Raw genomic sequence first — 18,353 nt, 5'->3', positions numbered from 1 at the left:
TTGTTGGATACAGGTTGGAAGTTGTTTTCTATTATACCATGCCTCTGTACGGACGTTTGGATGTTTTTGATGCTGCGCTGGAAAGCTGGAACCAGTACACACAACGGATGCGTTACTATTTCCGGGCAAACAATATCACCGCAAACGAGCGCCAGGTGGTCATATTGCTCACCGCCTGCGGCCCCGCATATGTTTGGGGTGATTAGGAGCCTTACGTACCCAGCTGCGCCGGACACCAAAACGTTTGATGAACTTGTGAATATAGTGAGGCACCATTTTAACCCAACCCCGTCCACGATAGTCCAGCGTTACTGGTTTAATACCGCTGAGAGGACCCCTGGAGAATCCCTTGCCGATTTTCTATCCAGGCTATGCAGGATTGCGGAGTACTGTGACTATGGTGAGACCTTGTCAGAAATGTTACGCGACCGTTTGGTTTGCGGTATTAACAATGCGGCCACCCAGAGAAAGTTGTTAGCGGAGCCAACATTGACTTTTCAACAGGCCATTCAAATAGTATTGTCGTGAGAGAGCGCAGAGCGAGGAATACAGGAGCTACAGGGAATGGAAGTGCATGCCTTGGGGCGCAACCCCTTCCGTCCGAAAACGTCCCCCCGCAATCCTGCGGTACCTTGGGCGAGGCAACGTCTGGACCGACGGCAGTGGCCGTCGGACATTCCTACCCGAAGGGAGCTCTCCAGAGCCAATGGATGAGGAGCCATGTCCGTGTCAGACTTGTTGGCGCTGACCCCGTCGCGGACGGCGGTCTTGGGGGCGCCAGAGGCGCCGTCGTTCCGACCGAAACTGGGACCAGCCCAGGGGCAGTAACTGGGACCAGCCCAGAGGCCGTACCTTCCATTTGGATGAACCTGCAGCGACTACTCCTGAGGACGTGGAGACGGAGGACGACTGCCTGCAGCTGCATTGTGTGGCAGCTCCCCGTGTGGCCCCCATTAAGGTGACAGTACGGGTCAATGGCCACCCGCTTGAGATGGAGTTGGATACTGGCGCAGCGGTCTCCGTGATCGCCCAGAGGTCATTCGACCGCATCAAGCAGGGTATACAGACCCTTACATTAACCGACTCACAGCCCAGGTTGGCCACCTACACGGGGGAACCACTGGACATTGCAGGAACCACAATGACCCCTGTTGTCTATGGACGCCAGGAGGAGCGTTTCCCACTTATCGTGGTGCGCGGCCATGGGCCCAGCCTGTTGGGTCGGGACTGGTTGCGCCATTTGCGGTTGCAATGGCAGCACATACTCCAGTTTCTGAAGGGTTGACTGAGGTGCTAGGACGATACCCAGATGTATTCCAGCCTGGTTTGGGGAAAATAAAAGGGGCCGTAGCCCATATCCAAGTTGAACCAGGAGCCACGCCGCGCTATTTCCGGGCGCGCCCAGTGCCTTACGCCTTGCTCGAGAAGGTAGAAGGGGAGCTCACTCATTTGGAGAGTTTGGGTATTATCAGGCCCGTCCGTTTTGCTGACTGGGCAGCACCAATTGTACCTGTAATGAAGCCAGATGCCACAGTTCGCTTGTGTGGCGACTATACACTTACAGTGAATACGGTTTCCCGACTCGACCGATATCCAATGCCTCGCATAGAGGATCTCTACGCGAAACTTGCAGGTGGACTCTCGTTCACAAAATCAGATATGAGTCACGCCTACCTGCAGTTGGAGCTGGACCCTGCCTCCCGACCATATGTAACGATTAATACACACCGGGGCCTATATGAATATACACGGTTGCCCTTTGGAGTATCCTCTAGCCTGCGCAATTTTTCAACATGTTATGGAGGGCATTTTGAGAGGTTTACCACGCGTGGCTGTCTACTTAGATGACGTTTTGATTACAGGACGTTGGAGCAGGAACATTTGGAAAATCTGGAGGCTGTCCTTAAACGCCTTTCGGAGGCTGGAGTCCGTTTACGTCGCACAAAGTGCGTATTTCAGGCAAAGGAAGTAGTCTACCTAGGTTATCGGGTGGACCGCGAAGGTCTGCACCCCGTCGCAGAGAAGGTGCGTGCAATTCAACATGCCCCCGCCCCGACTGACACTTCGCATCTTCGTTCTTTTCTCGGTCTCGTAAACTATTACGGGAAGTTCCTCCCCAATCTGGCAACTACGCTGGCCCCTTTGTACCTTCTGCTAAAGAAAAATCACACCTGGGTTTGGGGTCAGCCGCAAGAAACCGCTTTCCGGCGGGTAAAGCAACAATTGTCGTCGTCTGGGTTACTAACCCACTATGATCCTGGAAAGCCTTTGCTCGTCACATGTGATGCATCCCCGTATGGTATTGGGGCCGTCCTGTCCCACAAGATGGAGAACGGGGCCGAACGACCGATAGCTTTCGCCTCCCGCACATTGACTGCAGCGGAGAAAAAGTACGCGCAGATCGAGAAGGAGGGCCTGGCAGTGGTTTTTGCGGTGAAACGCTTCCACCAGTACATGTACGGCCGCCATTTCACTATCGTGACTGATCATAAGCCCCTGCTGGGCCTTTTCAGAGAGGATAAGCCAATACCGCGCATTGCTTCTGCACGGATACAGCGCTGGGCTTTGTTGCTTGCTGCATACGAGTATTCTCTGGAGCACAAACCAGGTACGCAGATAGCAAATGCCGATGCACTGAGCCGATTGCCTTTATCGACCGGCCCCATGTCGACCCCCACGACCGGTGAGGTGGTTGCAACCCTAAATTTTATGGACACCTTGCCTGTCACGGCATCACAGATCCGTGAGTGGACCCAGGCGGAGCCAGTCCTGTCAAAGGTTCGGCACATAGTCCTGTATGGTGGGCAGCATAGGCAGCTCCCAGGCGAGTTGCGGGCATTTTCCTCCAAGCTGTCAGAATTCAGCGTGGAAGACGGCATCCTCTTGTGGGGGACGCGTGTGATTGTCCCGGAAAAAGGCCAGGAGCTGATATTATCAGACTTGCACAATGGGCATCCGGGCGTGACCAAGATGAAAATGTTGGCCCGGAGTTATGTCTGGTGGCCAGGCCTCGACACCGACATTGAGAAGGTGGCCCAAAACTGCTCCATTTGCCAGGAGCATCAGAAGCTTCCGCCGGCCGCGCCCCTACATCACTGGGAATGGCCAGGGCGGCCTTGGGCACGCTTACATGCAGATTTCGCAGGCCCTTTTCAGGGATCCATGTTCCTTCTACTAATTGACGCCCAGTCCAAATGGCTGGAGGTGCGTAAGATGCAGGGGACAACATCCTGCGCAACAATTGAAAAGATGCGTTTATCATTTAGTACGCATGGCCTCCCCGAGGTCCTGGTCACGGATAATGGCACTCCATTCACGAGTGAGGAGTTTGCTAGGTTTACAAAGATGAACGGCATCCGCCATATCCGCACTGCCCCTTACCACCCGGCTTCAAATGGGTTGGCAGAGCGTGCAGTGCAAACATTCAAAAGAGGCCTAAAGAAGCAGTCTTCCGGATCAATGGACACGAGACTGGCTCGTTTTATGTTTACGTACAGGACCACCCCCCATGCAGTGACTGGGGTAGCTCCCGCAGAACTCCTAATGGGCCGAAGACTTCGCACCCGCCTTAGTATGGTCTTCCCGGACATTGGCGCAAAAGTACGCCGCACACAAGAACAGCAGGGACAGGGATTGTCTCGGCATCGTCCGATTCGGCAGTTTGCGCCCAGTGACCCAGTATTCGTGCGGAATTTTGCTGGTGGTGCCCAATGGGTTCCTGGTGTAATCTTTCACCAAACGGGCCCTATATCTTACCAAGTGCAAGCCCAGGGTCGTCTCCAGCGAAAACATGTAGACCACGTCCGGTCCAGAAGATCATCCCCTCAAAAGATTCCCCGCCCCCGGAGCTCATTTCAACAGCCGCAAAGACCAGAGACAAGGTAAAGTCGTCCTCAAAATCTTCCACTGGTGCCTCACTCGAAGCCTGTGCAGGTCGTTACAGGACCGAATGGAGATAGAGATGCTGACATGACGGAGGCAGCAGACTCTGACTCCGAGATGGAGACACAGGATGAATCAGAGGGGGAATCCTCGGGTCCACAGGCCGTGGATGTACAACCGCACCGTTCATCACGGAAGCACCGGTCTCCGTCTCGTTACACGCCCCTGATCCAGCGCCGCGTGCAAATGGCGTCCGGCCTGCGGCCAAACGAGTTCGACGCCTTCCTTCGCCAGGGTCTTCGGTGGATTCCTTGGACTTTGTGGGGGAGGGATGTTATAACCTGCCTACTTACGATTGGCTGGGGACTAATGACTATCCCACAATCCTATGGGAGTATGAACTTCCCCAATGAGGGGGGCGGAGAAACTCCTAGTATAAATAAGCTGGCCAGTTCAGGAACCAGCAGGAAGGAGAAGGTAGCAAGGGAAGTTACTGCTGCTGTTATGTATATATTGTTATCGTGAATAAACGTTATTATTTTGTATCCTTAAAACTCGTGCTGGATTCTTCGTGGCCCTTACAAAACTACCCCACCAACTTCCTGTCCTCACAAATACCCTTCAATATTCAGCTCTCAGCCTCTGTATTGACTGTCAGGTCGCACATATTTACTCTATCTGAGTTAACAATCCATCCATTTTGTTACAAACTCTGCACACATTCAGATACAGAGCCATGAACTCTTTGCAGGATTCTACAATCTAAGTGTTGACGCCGGAGTAAACACCAGAGTGTTTCACGCCGGCGTCAACGGCCTCCTGGCCCAGCGATTCCGTGGGCCAGCACGTCACCCGCGTGGTGCACGCGCGCGGCAGCCGGCCCGGGTCCCCGCATCCGAGCGGCGGCCGCTTCCGCGCCGGGCCCACGCAACATCGCCGAGCCACACAGCGGGCAGGCGCGGACGTAGGTAGGCCCCCCCGGATCGCGTGCGCCCGCTGTTCGGTGGCCCCAATTGCAGGCCTGGCCATCATGGAGGCCACACCCGGAGTCTGATCCACCCCCCCCCCCACCCCCACCCCCGCCCCAGGACAGTCCCCGCAGTCGCCGGTCCAAGCTCCGTCCAGGTGGAAACATGTTAGAACCACGCTGGTGGGAACTCAGCCGGTTGACCGCGGAGAATTGCCGCGGGGGCCTCTTTCAATGGCCCTAGACTGGCACCGTGTCGACCGCGCACCTGCGGCTGGCGACAATTCTCCGGTCGCCGGAGAATCGTGTCCTGGCGTCGGGCCGGTGTTGCGGGTCGTCTTGGCGTCAACTCCAATTCTCCGAGTCACCTCAGGCTCAGACAATCCCAGCCTCTATCTTTATACCATTTAATGCAATCTCTGCCCTTATCTGTTGGTTCACTCTTAAGCTCATACACTCTGTCCTTCCTGCCACACTCCAGTCATCATTACCCATATTGCTGCACTCCTCTAATCCTTCATCATTTTCCTTTGATGTACCACATCTCCTCTGACATAATCCTTTCCCTGACTATTTAGTTTAAAACTCTCTTGGCTACCCTAGTTTGACCAATCACCAGGACACTGGTCCCAGCACATTTTGGGTAAAGTCCATCAGTACAGGTGCTAGTGCCCCTAAATCGAAATCCATTCATCTCACATTAGTCTTTGAGCCACACATTTATTATTCTAATCTGATTTACACTGTGGCAATTTGCTTGTGGCTCAGTTAATAATCCAGAGATTGCTACCTTTCAGGTTCTGCTTTGTAATTTAACCCGTAGTTGCTCTTTGGATTTGGATTTATTTATTGTCACGTGTACCGAGGTACAGTGAAAAGTATTTTTCTGCCAGCAGCTCATACAGATCATTTAATACATGAGAAAGAAAAGAAAAAGAAAATACATAATAGGGCAACAGAAGGTCCACAATGTAAATACATAGACACCGGCATCGGGTGATGCATACAGGGTGTAGTATTAATCAGATCAGTCCATAAGAGGGTCGTTTAGGAGTCTGGTAACAATGGGGAAGAAGCTGATTTTGAACCTATTTGTGCGTGTTCTCAGACTTTTGTATCTCCTGCCCGATGGAAGATGTTGGAAGAGTGAGTAAGCTGGGTGGGAGGGGTCTTTGATTATGCTGCTCGCTTTCCCCAGGCAGCGGGAGGTGCAGAGTCAATGGATGGGAGGCAGGTTTGTGTGATGGACTGGACTGTGTTCACGACTCTCTGAAGTTTTTTGTTGTCTTGGGCCGAGCAGTTGCCATACCAGGCTGTGATGCAGCCAGATAGGATGCTTTCAATGGTGCATCTGTAAAAGTTGGTAAGAGTTCATGTGGAAGTATAGGTGCTGTTGTGCTTTCTTGGTGGTAGCGTCGACATGGGTGGACCAGGACAGATTTTTGGAGATGTGCACCCCTTGGAATTTGAAACTGTTAATCATCTCCACCTCAGCCCCGTTGATGCTGACAGGGGTGTGTACAGTACTTTGCTTCCTGAAGTTAATGACCAGCTCTTTAGTTTTGCTGGCATTGAGGGATAAATTGTTGTTGTTGCACCACTCCACTAGGCTCTCTATTTCCCTCCTGTATTCTGACTCGTTGTTATTCGAGATCCGGCCCACTATTGTCGTGTTGCCAGCAAACTTGTAGTTGGAACCAAATTTTGCCACTCAGTCATGTGTGTACAGGGAGTTAGTAGGAGGCTAAGTATGCAGCCTTGCGGGGCCCCAGTATTGAGGACTATTGTGGAGGAGGTGTTGTTGTTTATTCTTACTGATTCTTAATCCCTGTGCAGAAATTATTTCCTAATCCTATCTAGGTTGTTGGTACCCATGTAGACCATGTCAACTGCATTTTCTCCTTAGCCCAGGGCAGATGTCCTGAACACTGACACCAGGGAATACAACTGCCCAGATTCACACTCTGAGCTGCAGAGAACCATGTCTATGTCCCTGACTATACTATCTGCTCCTACCACTACATTTTTATTTACTCGCCCACTTGAATGACTTCCTTTATCATGGCGCCATGGGTCAGTTCGCTCTTCAATCTTGCGGACCTCATTCCCCTCCATACAAGTTGCAAGAAACTTGAAGCTATTGGACAGTTGCAAGAGCTGAGTTCCACTTCTTCTACCTTCACAATCCCCTCACCTGCCTCAACCACCATCACACCCTCCTGTCCCTGAACACTGACTAAATCAGAAGACCCTAACCTAAGGGGTGTGTGTGACTGCTTTCTGGAATAAAGTGCCTGGGTAGCTTTCTCCCTCGCTGATGCATTGCAGTGTCTGTAGCTCGGCCTCCAGCTCATTTACTCTGAGCTGAAGTTCCTTGACCCGCAGATACTTACTGCAGATGTGGTTACCTTGGATCACATTGGCTTCCATCAGTATCTACATACTGCAGCTACAACACATTAATTTAGTAATTAAAACGGCCTCCTACTCTTAATAAGCCTTGCTAATAAAATCTTGTAATACAATTACTAATAAATGACTACCGTTTTGAAAGACAGATAGAAAAATACTCACAAAGCAATCACTTACCTGCTTTCTTGTGATATCTAACTTTGATTTCCTTCACAACAGCTCCACAGCCTTTGGCTGAATGAGGAAATGAGCATTTAAGGACCAGGTTCTCGAACCTGAGACTAAAAATCATGGTTTACCAAGAAGCAGTGAACCTGCACTCCTATATGCATCAGAGATTTGGACAACCTATGTCAGGCACCTCAAAACATTGATGAGGCACCACCAATAAAAGATCCTTTAAAAGATGCTCCAAATCCAGAAGAATGAAAGATGGTCTAACAGCAGTTTCCTCCCCCAGGGCACCATGCCCAGCATTAAGGGACTAACACTCAAAACCAACTCCTCTCGGCTGGACGTCATTTATGTGCCTGACACCAGACTCTTGAGCAACTGGTCTACCTGAAACTCCGTCATGGCAGGAAATTGCCAGGAGGACAAAGGACGTTCTTTAGAGATGCCCTTAAAGCATCCTTGATGAGGTCAACCATCCCCACCGACTCATGGAAGTCCCTGACCAACCAAAATGGAGCAGTTGCATTCAGGAAGCCACCAAACAAATAGTCAGGAATGTCCAGAGGCCACGTTGCGTCATCGGAGACCAGTGTAGAAACCTCCAAACAATCCTTATATCCAGCCCTTCAAGCACCGTCTGCTCCACTTGTGGCAGAGCCTGCAGACTGCATATGGGACTTATCAGCCATCTCAGAAGCCACCAAACCAGAATAGAAACAAGCATCCTCAATCCTGAGGCACTGCCTGAGAAGTAGACAGGCAGCAGGATGTTTGCAGGCCAGAATAATTAAGCAGAGATCCAGCAAAAATATTCCACTTGATTGCTGCATGTTCCATGTTGGTGAAATAGATTGCTCTGGCTGGAAAAGTAGGTCCCATACTTGAATAAGACCAAAATGCAGGTTTAATTATTTAGTTACTAAGGTAGTCCTCTCACAACAAGGTAAGTAAAAACCCAACAGAAGGTTCCAAAGAGGAAGACCATAGAGTTATACATTACAAACATACCACCTTTTCCCAGCTGAAAAAAGCCCACTGCCCTGATATTCTTCTTCTTGCAGGCACTGAGTTCAGCTTTTTGTGTAAATACTTCATCTCTGCTTCATGTTTCTTCAGCAAGTGGCCCCCCCAACTCCTAAAATGTTGCATTATTAGCGTGGTTGAATTAAATATTCTAGTAGATTTTACCTTTCTTGGTGAAAGCAGTCGTTTGGTAAACAGTGGTGGTTCTCCATTGTGTTTCAGTATCTTGCACGTCTCTGTGACCCAGTTTGTCATTACTGCCTCGGACTCTGGCCTGAACATTCAATTAAAACAAGAAAATACTTTGTGTCATAACTGTTTTAAAGACTGTGACTAATAAACAAATTTTCAGCTATCTAAGTATTTATAAGCCTCAAAGATAGCCCAGTGGGTAAATGGGACTGCCTAATGTGAAAAAGATAGGGCCAGAATTTACTGCAGCTGCCGAACAAATGTTAGCCACCATTCATTTGACTTACACTTTCCCTAATTAATTTTCATGAGCTTTTTCACTGGAATTTGTTACAAATTGGAGATATAAACAGTGCAGTGCCCTCTACAGAGCAATGTAAAGAGATCAAGCAAGACTGCATCTCCAAAGCCAATCACATTTCAGTATTGTCAATGAACCAGAATCTGAACCAGGTAAATTAGAATAGTTAATTCAGCATCAAATTAACTGTAGAATGTAAAATAGAGGGGGAAAGAGTGGTTGGATGAAGACACAGAGAGAAGGTAGACGAAGCAAAACATCTTAAAACTAAAATTTGGGTTATAACAATGATTAAAAGGAATGAGACTCCAGACTAATTATCAGCTCTAGAGATTATTTGGCAAGGCTCATCACACCATTAAAAGGTTACTTGGACTAAATTGGACAAGTCGTAACTTTCTGTTGTGAGTTTACTTCTTAACTAGAGCGTCACTACAGGACCTTTCCACCACTCCATACATTTAAATGGTGAAAAAGACGCCAAGCTGCTGTTTTAGCACAGCACTCAAAGGGACAATGCAATTCTCAATTCCAGATTTTCATGTTTAACTGCACATTTTCAATTGCCTGAAGTTGCTGTTTGATTTGAGTATAAATAGCCATTAGCCACAAAACATTTTTTGCAGTAAATTCTGGCCATGTTTGTTTCTAGGTTTGTTTGGATGCCTAACTCTTTAAACCACGTCAAAATACATGCGGACATATAAAAATAACTGAGGGTCAGATTTACACATCAAGCCTGTTGTGAACCAAAGTTGCAAGTTTTGTTAGTTAGATGCTGGTCACAGAAATAGGCCATCTCCTGCCTGTACTAAGCTTTCCACAAGCCCAGGCTATAGAGACTGCATATTCGAAATCATCAGGTGACTATAGTCTGAGCTGGCAGCTTAACTCAATTACATAAGAACATAAGAACTAGAAGCAGGAGTAGGCCATCTGGCCCCTCGAGCCTGCTCCGCCATTCAATGAGATCATGGCTGATCTTTTGTGGACTCAGCTCCACTTTCTGGCCCGAACACCATAACCCATAATCCCTTTATTCTTCAAAAAACTATCTTTATCTTATAAATTGAAATGGGTTTAGTTTCTTTAAAATGCATAGATAACTTTTGGGGATGAAGCCCACTGAAACAAGGTCTAACAGGGCCATGGCAGCAAAACGCCAACATACAGCAGGATATTGGAATGCTAAAAATTAAATTTCAGGTCTGGGAATCTGGTGGTTTTAGGCTGTAACCCAATTTCACCTTGAAAGAAAACCATTGGAACAACAGTGGCTGATAGCAAGAGGAGTTCATCATTAAGTCACCACTTCACATGAATGCTTCTCACCCCCCGCCCCATCACTTCACTTGCAGTAACAGTCCTCCAAAACATTTAGCCAATAGTTTTTGAGTTAGAATTCCGCCTTACTAGAAAAGGGTCTGGGAGTTAATCTTGCTTGATCTTTAGGAGGGATTGGCTAGGTGGTGTCAACTGTGGGTTTTTGTCTTGGTTTTCAGGCAGCGCCAATTTAAAATTGCCCATGATCATTTTTAATTTTTAGAGTCAGGTTGATTACATTTATCAAAACATAAATCACAGAAAACTAGCTTGCATGTTCAGCAGGTAATTGGAAAGGCAAATGAAATGTTGGTCTTTATTCAAAAGGGAATGGTGGATAAAAATAGGGAGTCCTGCTAAAACTGTACAAGGCACTAGTTAGACCACACCTGCAATACTGTAAACAGTCGTAGTCCCCTTATCTAAGGAAAGATATACCAACATTGAAGGTCATCCGGCGATGGTTCGCTGGGATGATCGCGGGTATGGAGTAATTTTCTTATGAGGAGAGGTTGCGTAGGTTGGGCCTGTACTCATTGGAGTTTAGAAGAATGAGAGGTGACCTTTTTGAAGCATATAGGATTCACAGGGGACTTGACAAGGTAGATATTGAGTGGATGTTCCCTCTTGGTGGGAGAGTCTAGGATCAAAAAGCATGATCTCAGAGTAAGGGGTCAACCATTTAAGACAGAGATGAGGAAGAATTTCTTCTCTCCGAGGATAGTAAATCTGTGGAATTCTTTACTCCAGGGGGCTGTAGAGGCTGGGTCGTTAAGTATGTTAAAGGCTGAGATAGAGAGATTTTTAATCAGTAAGGGAATGAACGGTTATGGGGATAAGGACCAAAATGGAATTGAGGAGTATATCAGATCTGACATGAGCCTTGTAGATGGCGGCCAGGACAGGCCTTGAAGTCAAGAGGTGAGTTATTCTTCACAGAATTCCCAGCTTCTGACTGCTTCTGTAGCTCTTGACTGGTCCAGTTCAGTTTTTGGTCAATGGTAACACCCCAGGATGTTTGTGGGAGATTCAACGATGGTAATGCTATTGAGTGTCAAGGGGAGATAGTTGGATTCTTTCTTGTTAGAGATGGTCATTGCCTGGTGCAAAACATTATGCCTACAAATTCAATACATTTGAAATGCTGCCAACATTCAGCATTTCTAATATATAATATATGACACTACATTTGTGAAGAAGAGTAATTATTTACAATGAATGTGATGTTTTTATCCAATATTTGATTATAATTCTGACATATTTTCATATTAATTCTGTGCCTCAAAGGATTTTGGATTCAAAACAATAAAGCAGTTCTAGTTGGTAAGTTAAAATACTTACTGGTCAGCTAGTTCATAATAGGAAAGGAGCAGCTGCTCTTTTAAAGTTGCTGAAGGAGGTAGATGTCTGATGTTTTCTTGAAGAAAAGAAAATAAGTTTTTATACAATGGTATAGACAAAAGTATTTAATAGTTCAGTCAACTTCCTTTAATCTAAATAGTTAGTAAATGATGGGAAGAAACCATGCTTCAGTGGAAAAATCTAGAGCGCAATCTAACCAAATTGTAACAGAATCTTGTGACGAGCGGTTGAGCAGGGTGTTTCCTGGTGCTCACAACACCGAGAAACACCATGCTATCGATCGGAACTGTGTTTCAATTCGGAGCCTCAGCGGGGATCGCTCTGCTGAGGCCGCACTTCGTCCCGTTTCCTGCACTGAGGAGCTCTGCTTGCCAGAACACCTCAGCACAGGAGGAGATCGTGAGGCCATTGACCCACCACCCCCATCCCGACACGGCCCCACAAAGCCCTAACTCACCTATAAGGGGTACCTCGGGAACCCCCCTCCCAACTCGCATCCAACCTCACACGCACAGGGCAGCCCCTGGGCCCAATCCCTGCCACGGTAAAAATGCCACCTGGGCACCTTAGCGGTGTCAGGCTAGCACCCAGGTGGAAGTGCCAGGATTCCATCCTGCCCCGCACTGGGTGGAACTGGAGTTGGGAGAGGAGAGGGACCAACGCCCGTTGTGGCGGTTGGATGTGGGACTGCTGGCAGATGAGGCGGTGTGCGGGAGGGTGAGGGGGTGCATTGAAAGGTACTTGGAGGCCAACGACAACGGGGAGGTGCAGGTGGGGGTGGTATGGGAGGCGCTGAAGGCGGTGGTCAGGGGAGAGTTAATCTCCATCAGGGCTCATAGGGAGAAGAGAGAGGGCAGGGAAAGGGAGAGGTTAGTGGGGGAGATTTTAAGAGTGGACAGGAGATACGCAGAGGCCCCTGAAGAGGGACTACTTCGGGAAAGGCGAAATCTCCAGACGGAGTTCGACCTGTTGACCACAGGGAAGGCAGAGGCACAGTGGAGGAAAGCGCAGGGGGCGACGTATGAGTATGGGGAGAAGGCGAGCCGGATGCTGGCACACCAGCTCCGTAAGAGGATGGCAGCGAGGGAGATAGGTGGAGTCAAGGATGGAAGGGGAGCTACGGTGTGGAGTGCGATGAAAGTAAACAAGGCATTCAAGGCCTTCTATGAGGAGCTGTACAGATCCCAGCCCCCAGCGGGGGGAAGAGGGGATGCGACAATTCTTGGACAACGGAGGTTCCCGAGGGTGGAGGAGCAGGAGGTGGCTGGTTTAGGGGCACCAATTGGGTTGGAGGAGCTGATTAAAGGTCTGGGGAGTATGCAGGCAGGGAAGGCCCCAGGACCAGGTGGGTTCCCGGTTGAGTTCTATAGGAAGTACGTAGACCTGTTAGCCCCGTTGCTGGTGAGGACTTTTAATGAGGCAAGGGAGGGAGGGACCCTGCCCCCGACAATGTCTGATGCGACGATCTCTTTGATCCTGAAGCAGGATAAGGACCCACTGCAATGTGGGTTGTGCAGGCCGATCTCGCTCCTCAATGTGGATGCTAAGTTGCTGTCAAAAGTGCTGGCCACGAGGATCGAGGACTGTGTCCCGGGGATGATTCACGAGGGCCAGACGGGATTTGTGAAGGGCAGGCAGCTAAACACCAATGTGCGGCGGCTCCTAAACGTGATAATGATGCCATCGGTGGAGGGAGAGGCGGAGATAGTGGCGGCTATGGACGCGGAGAAGGCCTTTGACCGAGTAGAGTGGGAGTACCTATGGGAAGTGCTGCGGAGGTTTGGGTTCGGGGGAGGGTTTATTAGCTGGGTTAAGCTCCTATATAGAGCCCCGGTGGCGAGTGTGGTTACGAATCGGCGGAGGTCGGCGTATTTTCGGCTGTATCGAGGGACGAGGCAGGGGTGCCCCCTGTCCCCCCTGTTGTTTGCATTAGCAATTGAACCCTTGGCCATGTCATTAAGCGAGTCTAAGAAATGGAGGGGGGTTATCCGAGGGGGAGAGGAGCATCGAGTGTCGCTTTACACAGACGACCTGTTGTTGTATGTGGCGGATCCAGTGGAGGGGATGGTGGAGGTCATGCAGACTCTAAGGGAGTTTGGGGATTTTGCGGGCTATAAGCTCAATGTAGGGAAGAGTGAGCTCTTTGTAGTACAGTCAGGAGACCAGGAAAGATGGATAGACGATCTACCGTTGAGGAGGGCGGAAAGGAGCTTTCGGTACTTGGGGATCCAAATAGCTAGGAGTTGGGGGGCCCTACATAAACTTAATTTGACGAGGCTGGTGGAGCAGATGGAGGAGGACTTCAAACGATGGGACATGTTGCCGCTCTCACTAGTGGGTAATCGGCAGTCGGTCAAAATGGTGGTCCTCCCGAGGTTTCTTTTTGTGTTCCAGTGCCTTCCAATCGTGATCACCAAGGCTTTTTTTAAGAGGGTAGGCAGGAGCATTATGGGGTTTGTGTGGGCGAATAAGACCCCAAGGGTAAGGAGGGGGTTTCTGGAGAGTAGTAGGGACAGAGGAGGGTTGGCGTTGCCGAATCTGGGTGGCTACTACTGGGCAGCCAATGTGGCGATGACCCATAAGTGGGTGATGGAGGGAGAGGGGGCGGCATGGAAGAGGTTGGAGATGGCGTCCTGCAAAGGAACGAGCCTGGGGGCGCTGGTGACGGCACCGCTGCCGCTCTCGCCGACAAGGTACTTCACGAGTCCGATGGTGGCGGCAACGCTAAAGATCTGGGGCCAGTGGAGACGGCACAGGGGTGCGATGGGAGACTCGGTGTGGTCCCCGATCAGGGGTAACCATCGGTTTGTGCCAGGGAGGATGGACGGGGGGTTTCAGAGCTGGTATCGGGCAGGGATTAGAAGAATGGGGGAACCTGTTCATTGATGGGAGGTTTGCGAGCCTAGGGGCACTGGAGGTGAAGTTTGGGCTACCCCTGGGAAATGCTTTCAGGTACATGCAAGTGAGGGCGTTTGTGAGGTGACAGGTGAGGGAATTCCCGTTGCTCCCGGCACAGGAGATTCAAGATAGGATGATTTTGGGTGTATGGGTCGGAGAGGGCAAGGTGTCGGCGATATACCAGGAGATGAAAGAAGAGGGAGAGGCGTTGGTAGAGGAGCTGAAGGGTAAATGGGAGGAGGAGTTGGGGGAGGAGATTGAGGAGGGGCTCTGGGCTGATGCCCCAAGTAGGGTTAATTCCTCTTCTTCGTGTGCCAGGCTTAGCCTGATACAATTTAAGGTGGTTCATAGAGCGCATATGACAGGGGCGAGGTTGAGTAGGTTCTTTGGGGTGGAGGACAGATGTGGGAGGTGCTCAGGAAGTCCGGCAAACCATGTCCATATGTTTTGCTCATGCCCGGCACTGGAGGGGTTCTGGAGGGGAGTGGCGGGAACAGTATCTAAGGTGGTGAAAGTCCGGGGCAAGCCAAGCTGGGGGCTAGCACTATTTGGAGTAGTGGACGAGCCGGGAGTGCAGGAGGCGAAAGAGGCCGGTATTCTGGCCTTTGCGTCCCTAGTAGCCCAGCGAAGGATCTTGCTAATGTGTAAGGAGGCGAAGCCCCGCAGGTGGAGGCCTGGATAAACGACATGGCTGGGTTCATTAAGCTGGAGAGGATGAAGTTTGCCTTGAGAGGGTCTGCGCAGGGGTTCTACAGGCGGTGGCAACCGTTCCTAGACTATCTCGCGGAGCGTTAGATGAAGGTCGGTCAGCAGCAGCAGCAACCCAGGGGGGGAGGGGGGGATATCTTTCGTGGGGGGGGGGGGGGGGGGAAGGGGGGTTTATTTGGGGGGCATTCGAGCCAGAAAATACATGAATGAGCCAGAAAATTGGCATGTATGGGAGGAATCCAATGTACAAAGCTCTGTATCATATCGATTCACCATGTTCATGTCTTGCTATGTGAGCTTTCTTTCTTTTTGTTACGGGGGGGGTTTGTAAGGGTGAAAAATTTTGTTAAAAATTTTTTAATAAATATATTTTTTTTAAAAAAGGATTCCACCCTGCACCTGGGGGCCTCCGATCCTCTGGCAGCCCTCCACAAGTGCCGTTCCATCTAGTCCCCATTTGTGGAGACCAGCACTGACAGCGCTCGCTCGATGTCTCCGAGGTGAAGGGGTTAGATCCCAACACCTTGGGTAGACCAGGAGAGCGCATATTAGGGTGAGACGAGCAGATTTGCAAAATACTGAATGTCGTCCGCAATGGTCAGGATTCAGATCGCAACATCGCGGAGCATGGCGAGCTGGGTCGATCTCTGGTGCAACACGGCCAGTAGATCGCACCCCCGGTTTCTAATACAGTAATACATTGTGAGTTTTTCTCCTTCAAGTGAAGAAAGCAAAGAAAGGTAAATGAAGATTAGCCATCAGGTCGGCCTATGGTCAATTAAATTAGTGGTGAGCTTAGATCATCATTAACAGCAATTATCTGGAAATAATGTTCTCCTTAGAGAAAGTATTGCTGACAGGCCATTTGCAAGACGATGTTCTCCACTGATTATGCAAATCTTAGTGAAGCATCCAAAGAGTATTGACATTCAAATAAAAATTAATTACCACTGAAGTGAGCTGACTGAATTGTTGGTAAACAGGGGAGAACAGTGTTTTGTTTCTACAATTAGTCAGAGGGAATGAGAATAATAATTCACTGTTAAACAGGCAAAATATATACTTCAACAGAATGAGAAAATAAGTGGGCTTCCGTGATGTCAAATGCCAAATAAACATTCCTACTTACTTCAACAGTCCCCTGGAAGTTATAATTAACATATTTTTCACTAAATTTCTGTTGAGAAATTTGTTGAGGATCCAAAAAAGCCAGTCTATGCCCAGAAACACTATAAAAAGTTTAAATATGTTTTAAAGCAAGAATCAGGTGAATAGCATTTTAAAAAAACAATATATCCACTGACACCTGGTTCAGTACCGGCCAATGTGACCACTTTATCCAAATAAAGTCCTACTCATCATTTCTATTGATGGTAATTAAACAGGCTCCGTTTATATTAGTTATGTGCGAGACACGGAGGTACAGAGACATACAGACAACAGGTCCAGAACTCATCACAAAATAGCATATTCAATCTTCAAGGAGGCCCCTTAAGAAAAGGCACAAACCAGTGCTGTTAGATAGGGACCTTGCCCATCTAGTGCTGTTAGATAGGGACCTTGCCCATCTAGTGCTGTTAGATAGGGACCTTGCCCATCTAGTGCTGTTAGATAGGGACCTTGCCCATCTAGTGCTGTTAGATAGGGACCTTGCCCACCTAGTGCTGTTAGATAGGGACCTTGCCCATCTAGTGCTGTTAGATATGGAACTTGCCCATCTAGTGCTGTTAGATAGGGACCTTGCCCATCCAGTGCTGTTAGATAGGGACTTGCCCATCCAGTACTGTTAGATAGGGACCTTGCCCATCCAGTGCTGTTAGATAGGGACCTTGCCCATCTAGTGCTGTTAGATAGGGACCTTGCCCATCTAGTGCTAAGATATGGAACTTGCCCATCCAGTGCTGTTAGATATGGAACTTGCCCATCCAGTGATGTGAGATAGGGACTTGCCCATCCAGTGCTGTTAGATAGGGACCTTGCCCATCTAGTGCTGTTAGATAGGGACCTTGCCCATCCAGTGCTGTTAGATAGGGACTTGCCCATCCAGTACTGTTAGATAGGGTACTTGCCCATCTAATGCTGTGAGATAGGGACTTGCCTATCCAGTGCTGTTAGATAGGGACCTTGCCCATCTAGTGCTGTTAGATAGGGACTTGCCCATCTAGTGCTGTTATATAGGGACTTGCCCATCCAGTGCTGTTAGATAAAGAACTTGCCCATCCAGTGATGTTAGATATGGATCTTGCTCATCCAGTCCTGTTAAGATATGGATCTTGCCCATACTGTGTTGTTAGATATGGGTCTTGCCAATCCAGGACTGTTGGATATGGATCTTGCCCATTCGGTGTTGGCAGAAAGGTATTTTGCCCATCCAATGCTGTTAGATATAGCACTTGCACATCTCGTGTTGTCAGATAGTCATCTTGCCCATCCAGTGTTGTTAAATACAAGTCTTTCCAATCCAGTATTGTCAGGTCTATACCCAGCCCCCCTCCCCTACCTGCTGACATATATTGAGAATTGACCAGTGAGCCAAACTGTCATACCACAAGAACTCAAGAATTAAGAGCAGGAGTAGGCCATTCAGCTCCTCAAGCCTGTTTCACCATTAAATTTGATCATGGCTGATCTGATTGTGGCCTCCACTCCACTTTTCGATCTATCCACCATAACCCATGACTCCCTTTCTCATCAAACAGTCTGTTCAATTAGCCTTCAATATATTTAATGACACTGCCACCGCTGCTCCACTGGGTAAAATAATTCCAGACTAACAATCCTCTGAGAGAGAAAAAATCTCCTCATCTCAGTCTTAAATAGAAGACTCCTAATTTCCCCCCTAATGTTTCCTAGTTCTGCCAAACCCCAGTTTTGCCTTCCATGGTTCAAGCTCCAGACTCCACCTCCATAGCAATATCAGACCAAAGGAGCTTTCACTGCTGCCAAAATGCGGCAACCCCTATCCAATGCCATGTAATTACTGGAACATCACTTAAGTTTTGCCAAGCCCAGAGACCATTCTCCAGCGTTCTTGAAGCGGTACAACCAGAACCACAGGATTGCCCATGTGCAGTTAAATTCCATTCCCCACATCCTATATTACAAAACACA

At 48.9% G+C, this 18,353-nt stretch overlaps 1 protein-coding gene across 3 annotated transcripts in view; it reads right to left on the bottom strand.

The window, feature by feature from the left end:
- The window catches only part of LOC140389887 (uncharacterized), a 736,276-nt gene that overhangs the window by 308,441 nt on the left and 409,482 nt on the right, over positions 1–18,353 (bottom strand). For all 3 annotated transcript variants that reach the window (XM_072474502.1, XM_072474503.1, XM_072474504.1), the window contains exons 2-3: positions 11,616–11,691; positions 8,624–8,732 (exon numbers count right to left, since the gene is read on the bottom strand). In XM_072474502.1, coding sequence (XP_072330603.1) covers positions 8,624–8,732; positions 11,616–11,691 — 185 coding nt within the window. The remainder of the gene's footprint in view (positions 1–8,623; positions 8,733–11,615; positions 11,692–18,353) is intronic.

Source organism: Scyliorhinus torazame, chromosome 14 (genome assembly GCF_047496885.1).
Source record: "Scyliorhinus torazame isolate Kashiwa2021f chromosome 14, sScyTor2.1, whole genome shotgun sequence".
NCBI lineage: Eukaryota > Metazoa > Chordata > Chondrichthyes > Carcharhiniformes > Scyliorhinidae > Scyliorhinus > Scyliorhinus torazame.
The sequence above is the reverse complement of the archived record's forward strand: the minus strand, read 5'-3'. Positions and strand labels throughout refer to the sequence as shown.